At 41.7% G+C, this 11,090-nt stretch overlaps 1 protein-coding gene across 2 annotated transcripts; it reads left to right on the top strand.

Moving 5' to 3' along the window:
* cstf1 (cleavage stimulation factor, 3' pre-RNA, subunit 1) lies at positions 1-10,411 on the top strand. Of its 2 annotated transcripts, none has more exons than XM_085272875.1 (6): positions 1-274; positions 627-811; positions 1,737-2,014; positions 2,096-2,293; positions 2,384-2,774; positions 9,846-10,411. In XM_085272875.1, exons 2-6 carry the CDS (start codon positions 643-645, stop codon positions 10,103-10,105), a joined length of 1,296 nt encoding a protein of 431 aa, XP_085129001.1. In that variant the 5' UTR covers positions 1-274; positions 627-642; the 3' UTR covers positions 10,106-10,411. The 2 variants fall into 2 exon arrangements, with proteins under 2 accessions (XP_085129001.1, XP_085129000.1); XM_085272874.1 differs by having other exon boundaries at positions 6-274; positions 599-811.
* The last annotated feature ends 679 nt before the right edge of the window (positions 10,412-11,090 follow it).

Below are 11,090 nucleotides of genomic sequence, written 5' to 3' on the forward strand. Positions count from 1 at the left end.
AAGGATTTCTAACTATGATGTATCAAATTAAACGGCTTTCACTAGCTGAACGTTATTCTATTATCATTTTCATTTGAACAACAAAAAGCAGCATAAAGCGTGGTATTTTGTATCGGAATAGGCCAAAACCTTAGCCAGAGCCCCTGAGGAAGATGGCGGCTCCAGAAACGCGTCGCGCGGATATGACGCTTTTCTGTGCGGTGACGTAGTGCGCATAATACGTATTACGTAACGGACGTTCGGATCAAGAAGCGCACTTGGAACTTTTAAGAGGGTTGGTATGTTTTATGTGTTTCAATGTTAAAAACAGATAATTTTTTACAGTTATGTTGTTAAGTAGCATGTGCCGCTTCTTTTGGACAATGCACAGGCTCATGGTTCACAATGGACACATTGTTCTTTTTTAGTTCTGTCATCGCTGTAGCAACAAAGCTAACGTTGTTAGCTGCAAGGCTAACACATCCATTCATTCCTTATAACTGCCACACTGTTAGCATACCTACAGCTAACGGTGTTCGCTAATATTGTGATTTGACATTAACCCAATCCGCTAATATAGACCTGGGGCAGGTTGTTAACATTTTGTTTTCGACTTTAGTTCACACAGTTGTCACGACCCGGTTTAGGTGACAGTGGCCCAACATGTTTCGTCCCAAACCGACTCTGAAGGACCGACAGCACCTGTACAAGCTTATCATCAGCCAGCTGCTCTACGATGGATACACTAGCATAGCCAACAGTCTCATCAATGAGGTGAAGCCACAGACCGTTGTGTCTCCCTCTGAGCAGCTCATGCAGCTGGCAAAGATAGGTAAGAGTTGAGACCATGTTCTGATCTTGAAAACAGCATCTTGGGGTGGAGGGTGGGGGATACCTAAAAGTATTTTGTGCAATTAAAAGAAACAGCCGACACCGACGTCATAGCTTTTGCTTAATTATAAGACGAGCTGTTTTTGAAGTGAAACAAATAATGCTAATTCTGACTTGCTTGAAGAATGCACTCTTCCACTTCAGTAAGACCTTTGGGATCATCTATCAGTCACACTCTTCTCTGCTCTGCATGCGTTGCTTGTTTGCACTGGTCTTATTTTGATTGATTTGATTGAAAGTGAGAGTCATTAGTGTGTGCCATACTGCAGCACCATTTACAGTTGCAGGACTTTTCCCTTTTGCATCCTCCGAAACACTCATGTGGCATAACCACAGTTTCCAGTTAAGTTAAAACTTTTGCAAAGATATGAAAAGAGGCTGACGTAGTAGACATAGCAGTGTGAAATGCCTCCAAACTGCTGACCCTTTGCTTTTAGCTTCCTCCTAATTTTTCTGCTAGGTTAGCTCCAGTCTGCCACCTCTGACTGACATATACACGAAACATGTGCTAAAAAGTCAGCTGTGTCGTAATGGATGCAGCTCACCCTGGACACTGTCTTTTCCCCTCTGCCCTTAGGACAAAGATTCAGGACTATGAAGCTCAGACCGAACACACTAAAACAGCTTGAAAAAGAAAAACATGACTGATTATAGAGTGACTGACTTTCTTTTAGGGCAGATTTTTCAAGTCTTCTACTGGTGCTACTTTTACTGGCTTTATTTATTCTGTCTATCTAGTTATCTAATCTCCTCTATCTGGGGTTATAATCTCAGATTCTCAGGCCTTTGTAGCAGTTTTTCATCCACATCTTGGTTTTTGTACTGTATGTCTTCAGATCCTAACTACAACCTATAATCCATTACAGGGATGGAAAATGACGATAGTGCTGTTCAGTATGCGATCGGTCGCTCCGATACTGTAGCCCCGGGTGTTGGCATCGATCTGGAATTTGACGCAGACGTCCAGACCATGTCTCCAGAGGCGTCAGAGTATGAGACCTGCTACGTCACATCTCACAAGGGCCCTTGCCGCGTTGCTACATACAGTCGAGATGGTCAGCTGATCGCTACAGGCTCTGCTGACGCCTCCATCAAGATCCTGGATACTGAGCGCATGCTGGCGAAGAGTGCCATGCCCATTGAGGTGAGGCAGCTCAGACAGCACAGGCATGCTGGATGTTTTTAAGCCAGTGCACTGACATTTTTTCATTTCTACATACATCAGGTGATGATGAATGAGACGGCGCAGCAAAACATGGAGAATCACCCTGTGATTCGGACGCTGTACGACCACGTCGATGAAGTCACCTGCCTTGCCTTCCATCCCACCGAACAGATTCTGGCATCTGGCTCCAGAGATTACACCCTCAAACTGTTTGACTACTCCAAGCCCTCTGCAAAAAGAGCCTTTAAATATATACAGGTCGGACATATTCAAATCCAAAGTGCCAAAGCTGATGTATATAAATGCAAATCTTTGTAATCCAGTTGTCGCCTTTCGATTTACCCACAGGAAGCAGAAATGCTGCGTTCAATCTCCTTCCACCCCTCTGGTGACTTCCTGCTAGTGGGGACGCAGCACCCCACCCTGCGCCTCTATGATGTCAACACTTTCCAGTGCTTCGTGTCTTGCAACCCACTGGACCAGCACACAGACACCATCAGCGGGGTCAGCTACAACCCCACAGCTAATAGCTATGTCACCTGCAGCAAGGACGGCAGCATCAAGCTGTGGGACGGTATCTCTAACCGCTGCGTGACGACCTTTGAGAAGGCACATGATGGAGCGGAGGTGTGCTCCGCCATCTTTTCCAAGAACTCCAAGTACATCCTGTCCAGTGGGAAAGACTCGGTGGTCAAACTTTGGGAGATCTCAACAGGCAGGACTCTGGTCAAGTACACAGGTAGGGAGGATTTGCTGTTATTCTAACCTATGGCAGTTGAAGCATTCACAGTCACAGGTTTGCTGATGCATAACTTACCTATAGTGAGCTACTTGCAACATTTAAAACCTATAAAAAATAAATATTATAACAAGTTTATGGCAAATTCATATTTAAAATTCTAACACTCAAGAATTACATTTATCTAGTGTGCATATTAGCTGTTCATGCTGAGACATATGACCAGAAATATAGTTTATATAAATGTATTGTTTCTGTCACGAGTGTATAGACTATGAAAAGAGAAAAAAATGCAAGAAATAAAGTAAAACAACACAAACTAACCAACTAAAAAAACAACATTAAGCATGGATGTCATTTCTGTTTTTAGTCCAGCACAGAAATAAAACTTTAAAAAAAGAACTGAAAGCATCCACACAGCACACACAGCTTCTGACTGAAGCCCAGCTGTTAACACTTTGCTATGTTACTCAGCATCTATATTTCTATATTTCACACACGATTGTGTATCATATTGACACTATTGAACAGAATTTCACATGGATCATGTGTTTGCCGTCCCTGTGTTGTTTTTTTGTAATGATTTTTAATTCTTAGTTTCATAACCGTGCTGTGGATGGAAGCAGTGGCAAAGCTTACTGTTCTCCAGCTGCTGAACAGGTGGTTTGATTAAAAATTCTTATTAGGATTTAAATGACAGAGGTTGGATAGTACTTACAGTAAGGAGCTTAGCTGACGTCAACGTAATTAAAATGCGCTTTCTCCCACATTGTGTGTGTGTGTGTGTGTGTGTGTGTGTGTGTGTGTGTGTGTGTGTGTGTGTGTGTGTGTGTGTGTGTGTGTGTGTGTGTGTGTGTGTGTGAGAAAATCCAAGAGTGTTATGTTTTGCATTTGTCCCTTAAAATTCCTAAATGGATATATGCAGTGTTTCATCTTGATAAGTGTTAGCGTGCCATGCTTGAGTAAAAAGGGTTTTTACTCCTATTTATCAGCTTTTAGGCACTGTTCTGTAACGTCTCCATCAAGCATGATCATAATGCAGTGGTAATAAGGATCCTATTTGTCAGTCAGCACTAGAGGTCGCCTTAGTTTAAAAAAATCACTTATGATGCCATTTTATCCGCCTTTTAATTTTTTTATAATATTGAAACATTTAATAGTGTTTAATTAAACAAATCAGAAGGAAATAATACAGGAAAAAAGAGACGTGGCGCTCAACACTGTAAAAACCAGAGGAATGAGCTGCAGTTACAGGAGAGACACTAAGATGATACAAACATGAGCTGAATGGACTTAAGCTGGGTGTCACTTTGTCACATGGATCCACAATGCTTTGTAAATTTCACGTGTTATTCTACAGTTTTATGACTTGTGTAATGCTGTGAAAGAGACAAAGCACTTATGGTAGCAGTATTGTAGCATGGGAACTATATAATGTTACAGTAGATCCACAGTCAGTGGAAGTGAGCAAGTGTGCATGGACTTTCAAATCAATAAAAATGGCAGTTTTTTAGAAGTGGCGTCTGAAACTCTTAAGCATAAACTCTGTTTACGCTTCCATATGTGCAACAGTTCATGCTGCAACACTGCTATCTGCACACACGACCCTTTATATTTCTACATCTCCTCACTCTACTGTCATTTCTCTCAACGCACTCTGCAGATACCATCTACACGATGTTATAAATATCTAATCTATAGAGGTTTTGCAGGCATGTGACCCCTTATCACTTCCCAACCATTTTAGATGCGTAACATGTCAAGTGAGTAAAAAACCCACTAAACGTCATGGAGATGAGATAAACTATGACAGTTATAAGTAAACAAACAAATGCCACACACTTTATATCATTATGTTATCAACAGTTATACTGGACGAGATCCAACATGGGTGACAGAGTCACTGGACTCTGCCTCTGCAGTCACTGCCTGAACAACTGAACCACGGTCACTGCAAATTTACCTGATGTTTATCATGTTAACATATTACCATCTAACATCTGTGACAGTGATACTGAGGCAAGTTGATTGAGGATATCTTCAATTTTCCATCAGTAAGCACTGCTGATTTTACCTTTGTTCACTGCTATTCATGGCTGTTACTGAAACTATATATTTATTCTCAAAATGGTCATTTTGTAAAAATGTCAATTAAAACTTCAAGTATTTTTTAAACATTTTTAAGAGATTTTAAAAAAAAAAGTGCCTTCTTGTAAGTGCTACCAGTGTCGGCATTTCAACAGGAAGTGTGTCAGCGTCCTCGTGGCTTAGTGCTGCTCTCTCTGCTGTGTTATCCTGTTGCTGTGACAGTATAACACCGTCTGTGGTGGGCTGTAACATTCTCCCTCTGATAGAGTCACAGGCTGCATGCAGCTTTATTTGGACACTTTAAAATCATGGAACGTTACAAGCATTCTGCTCCTGATTATTTTCATCAGTCAGGAGAGAGACATTTATGATAAGTTTGTGTGGTTAAGTGCGTTTAGTTGAACGTGCTACAAGCACAGTAAAAAGTGCATGAAGTGCTCCTGGATGTGGTTTATGTTGGTCATGAAAACCATTTCTGTAGCATAGAAATGATCAGTGCTGTCATCAAGGAGTTTTTATCACGAGATAAGTTATGCTTTATTTACATTTTTAAAACCACCAGTATCTGTTTCAAGTAATATTTGGCCATTTCACATTGATCATTTAGAGAATAAATATATCGTTTCAGTAAAGCAGTGAAAAGGAGCTAACAGAGGCAAAAACAGCAGAGCTTACTGATGGAAAATCAAAAAAAATCAAAAATCCTCAGTAACTCACGAGAGAAATGACAAGTACAGTGAGGAGATGTAGAAATAAAAGTGTCATCTATGGATGGTGGTGTAGCAGCATGAGCTGTTCAAGATTGTTTAGTTGACACGTGCATAGTTATACAAGTACAACACACAGTGAAATGTGAAGTGTGTGTGTTATTTATTTTTTCTCTCCTAATCTGCCGTTGTTAATGATTTGAAAGTCCATGCCACACTTGCTCCCTTACAGCCTGTTTAGGTTTGATGCTCTTTGGCTTGTGAAGACTACACTGCCCCCTAGCAGAGCAATGCTGAGTTAATGTTTCTAACTGCAGTGAAGAACTTGTTGTCAGCTGATTGGATTACATTTTACTTTATTGCAATAACCAGGTCATCGTGCCTTCACTGGTTTATTTTCTGTGATGCTACATATTACCTGCTGTTGGGACATCAGTGTGATCGAGGTCCACACTGTGTTTTAAATATACAGTAGCTTTCAGCTGGCAGTGCTGGATCTCAGTAAAAAAAGATTTCATTCCCTACAATCTTCATCACACTGAGTCAGATTATGAGTAATCGTGACTGTTCCGTCTTCAACTGCTGTTCTGATAAATGTTGCAAAAACTCCTGCCAAATCAAGAGCCTGATGACGCTATGTTGGAGGGTCTGCAGACGTGTTGCATTGCCACTTCCTTCCTCCTTTGTAAGAATGATCATAGTTTCAGATTTTTTTGTGAATGTTTATCTGATAAGAAAACCCTTGTGGCGTGCTTTGAGAATTCGGGGGTGGTGGGTGCAGACACAGTGATGTAGTAATGCGTTGTGCTCAAAGACTGGGGGGATTTTTTTCAAAATTGTTAATGTGGTTTTGATTCTTTTCTTAAGGAACCTGTGGGCTTCAATGCCCTGCTTATTTAACAGTAATTAATAACTATAGATAAATGTGTGGCCTATGCACAGGCTACACATTTAAAAAAAGGGTTACCCAGGAAACCAGAGCTTAATTGTATAATTTAGTCTACTAAGTACTAATTGGAAGGTTTCTGTTCGATCCTTGGACAAGATAATAACCCCAAGTAGTTTTCCGATGCATCCAGTGCTGGATTTAGGTGCAGAAAAACATGCCTGTGTGAATAGTTGTGAATGAGGTGAGTTCAGTTAGACTAGACAAATGCTGTATAAGAAGAAGCAGTCCTAACTACACAGCTGCTCATTCACATGCTGGTAGTTATAGTTTTGCTGTCATATAGCAAGTATATTATCTACAATGCTGCCTGCTAACATTCAGCACTTATGCATTTGATATTAGCAGGGAATCAACAACACTGCCGTGATTGCTCTCTGTGAATGTCCTAAGTCTACAAAAAGGAGAAAATTGGGTAACCTGTATCTCAGTATGAGAGAAAAGTACTGTTATTCTTTGTGAGATTACTCTGCAGGCAAAGTTTGGACAAGTCATCACTGCTGGAGATCTTAGTGTTATAGAGATCACATTGATTTCTACTGCTAACGCTCTAGGTTGGAGATGTGTCTGCATCTGTAATGAGATCTGCAACACACATCATCCCTGCAACTTCTAATCTGACCCATAAACACGCTGTCATTTAGCCTGTGGAGAAGATTTCTCCATCTTTGTGATGTTCTTATGGGTACAGGGACAAACCAATAGCATTCATGCATGCACAAGATTGCAGTGTGGTTCATTTTTAGAGTTATGCAATCACCATTCTTATGGTGGCAAATTAACATACATCAGGCAGCTGTAGGCACACAATCAAATGCTGTACTACACGAATAGTTCCTAAAGTCACCAAGTCATCTCCACGTCCACTTCCATCAGTCACTGGAGACAAGAAGAAGAAAAGTTCCCGGCTGCTCAAAGACAAATAGCAGCTAAGTGAAAGTAAACTTTATTGCCATGTACACAGTGTACACACAGTGCAAATAACAAAACATGCTCAGATGCCAAGATTTACAAATATGAATGCAAAGTAAATATGTAATCCATAAACCAACTGGAAAATATAAAATATGCAAAACATTTATGCAACATATAAATTACATTAGAAAAAGTGCAATAAAGAAGAAACAGCTGATTAAGCTGACTATAATGCCTTGCCTTTAGAGATATGACCACGACAGGTGTCAGGTGCGTTCTTCAAGAGCAGTATAAGACTGCCAGTCTGTCGTTTGGATATAGTGTCTGTGCATTAGTGAGTGTTTCTATCAGTCGGTTATTGGAGGGGTGTGGCAGTAAGGAGGATTCTGGTAGGCAGCCTGGTGTTGAGAAGCCTTTCGGCCTTGGGATAAAAGCTGTTGCATAGCCGCTTGTTAACTTTAGCCTTCTCAGGAAGTGTAGTTTCTGCAACAATTTTCTTTGTTGAGGAGATGGTGTTGTTTGTGTGAGACGTCTTCAGTTATATGGACACAGACGAACTTGATCCTCCAACAATCTCAGTTTATGATGAGTGGGTCAGGTCTTCCTGAAATCCAACATTAGCTCTTTAGTTGTGTTATGTCTGTGAAGGTTCTCAGTCACCTTGGCTCAGGCGATTAGAGGATCATCAGGGGGTCCTTTTGTCCCTCTGTGGGGGGTCACTCCCACTAGGTTTATATCTGGGACTCTCCACTATTTGACCTTAGAACTGAAGAAGCTTCTCGGATGAGAGGTGAAACGTCTTCAAGTAACTTAAAGAAGTCCAGACGCCTTTCTTTGCAAGCTCCTTTGACCTTTAGTTGTGTTGACGTTGAGAGATTGTTGTCTGTGCACCAGTTTGACAGCTACTGGCTCATCGGCATCTGCGGAATCATCGTTGTTGCTTATCAGTGCTAACGCAGTCGTGTTAGCAACAAACATGATAATGTGGTTGGTGTTATGTGTTGCTGTGCAGTTGTGAGTCAGCTGAGTGAAGAGCAGAGGAATGGGTACACAGCTCAGTGTGATGATGTTAGAGGTGTTGCAACTCATCTGTACTGCCTTTTTTGTGAATGGCAGTCAATGTGACAGAATCATGGCATTCTGTGTGTTGATCACATAAATAACATGTGTACTTTACAAGCCACAGCTGATATTTTGGTGTATCCGTGCAAGCTTAATTCAGTCAGGGCCACCGTAGTCAGAGGTGATTATTAGAGAGCCGTAAAACCCACTATTCTATGTCCACAGTGGGAAAGCAAAACAGTGAAGTAGTGAGCACAGAACAGAGCAGGCATCATGAAAGGAGGAGCTACGTTTGAGGTGGGTTGCAAAGTGGCTTACGGTTATAGTCTGCGCTTTTGGTTATTATTATGCAAACTGTGTTGTCATCATAGTTTACACAACTTGAGGCAAGCTTGACTTGCTGCTCTCTTCTCCTGTAAGATTTAAAAAGCTTGCTGAGAAGTTTTCTCTAACTATTGCAGCTCTATTGCTCCACTTCTGCAGTGAGTCATCGTAGAAACACCTGTAGGATCCAACCTGTTCAGTCTCAACAGTTTAGCGGTTCGCAACCAACCAAAATGATAACAAAACACACCATCCGCCAGCACTCACAGTATCACTTTTGACACTCGCCACATGCATGAGGGCAGTAGCAGTGAGCATAGACTGGCTGGAATCCAGCTCAACTGGCATAAGCTATACAATTTATCAATTACACGTGTTTTATGGTCGCATGTCTCTGAGAGCTGCCTACTCTCAGGAAGGGATGTGCTGTGCATCTAAGAAGATGCATACTACAGTGTGTTACACAGATACCACACATGCACAGAGATGCTCATTATTAAAGGCCCAAAGGAAAACCTGTTTGGAATCAGTGTCTGTGATTTTAGGCAGTAATAATATTGTCTATCCTCAGTTCACTTTGTTTCACCATGACATCATTTCACCAATGAGACAGTTTTTTGTTATGTGAAAGTACTGAATTGAAACAGATTCACATCCATCTCTGTTCTAAGGGACAGAAGCTAAAGTGAGCCCAAATATCTTGTTTCTCTGTGAGCGCTTCCTCATCGGTGGTCAGGCTCTGGCTGGCATCTCTCCAACGCTTGACTTATTTTCTGTGTTTGAGTTGGACTGACTATACTTGGATGTTTGTAGAGTAACTCGCTAACACACAATCTGGCCTTCACTGTTATAATTTGAGCACTTTAGTTTTTGGGTATCGGTTGTTAGTACACATGATAGCTGATAAACATGGGAAGTAAGGACAGCATTTATCAGCTGATATTTACTTGAAAGTACAGTGAAAATGATTACAGCATTTTTTTTAATGCTCAGTTACTTAGACTGACCTGTCGGGCTCATCTGTTGCAGGCGCAGGGCTGAGCGGCCGTCAGATGCACCGTACGCAGGGCGTGTTCAACCACACGGAGGACTACGTGCTGCTGCCTGACGAGCGCACCATCAGCCTCTGCTGCTGGGACTCCCGCACAGCCGAGAGGAAAAACCTGCTGTCTCTGGGTCACAATAACATTGTCCGCTGCATCGTCCACTCACCAACCAACCCGGGCTTCATGACCTGCAGTGATGACTTCAGGGCCCGTTTCTGGTACCGCCGCACAACCACAGACTGAGCCACAGGAGGATGTCTGACTCTTGTGAAGCCTTCCCTGACCTCAGCAAACACTCAGTCTTCTTCAATCATTTTCAGTTCAATGGAAAGAGGACAGTGGAATCAGAGAGACAGTACTTAGGAGGAAAAATCAGTCATGTGGTTTTCTTTTTTATGACCTATTAAAGAGTGTAGAAACTTCAGTGGTAACACTCTCCTCACATTTCTTAGATATCATTCTGCAGGTTTGATTGGTTTTCCACTTTTATATTTTGTGTATGTCCTTATGTTGTAATTCTGATTTTTAATAAACAACCCAAAGGAAAAATGTCTGTCCTATGAATTTGATGGCGTAAAGTCCCCCTCAGAGCTTATAACACAGTCTCAGTGATATCCTGTCGATATTTTAAGAACACAGTTGTTGCTGCAAAAAGTGAGCAGCAACCTGTCAGGAGCACCAAATGGACACAACACGCAAACAGCCAGAGCCATTTCGCACTTTCTGTCACAGTTAAGCTTAAGAGATCCCTCTACACTTTCTTGGTCTTATCTTCAAAAACAGGAAAGAGGGAAAAAAGAAGCAAACTTCTCAAAGCTCCTGGTTTCCCTTCTCTGGTGTGGCCTTTCACCTCTGCCTGGAAGGTCAGGCTGCCCCATCGCCCCTCTGCATTCCCCGACCCCGCCGTATGTCATTCAGACAACAATAAGGAAAGTCCCAAGAATTTGTGCTTTCAACAGCCACTACCCCCGTTTTCTTGGCTAACCAAACCAATCAGTCACAAATATAGAGAAATGATCCATATTTAAACATAAAGAGGAAACGCAATAAAAGGCAATGAGAAAAATTCCCTCAGTTAGTTGGAAGGGCAGACTAGTGGTGAGCAGGGTACTTCTGCTTTACAAGAAAAATTGAGGGTAAAAGAAGTGCAGAGTGCCATGAAGATGGGTTAAAACAAAGAAAAGCAGTGGGTGGGGCACAAGTTTGTGTGAGTGTGTGCAGGAGTGTC

The sequence above is a fragment of the Mchenga conophoros genome, linkage group LG5, assembly GCF_057382185.1.
Source record: "Mchenga conophoros isolate Kocher_MC1m ecotype Shallow Benthic linkage group LG5, M_conophoros_male_GT1.1, whole genome shotgun sequence".
Taxonomy (NCBI): domain Eukaryota; kingdom Metazoa; phylum Chordata; class Actinopteri; order Cichliformes; family Cichlidae; genus Mchenga; species Mchenga conophoros.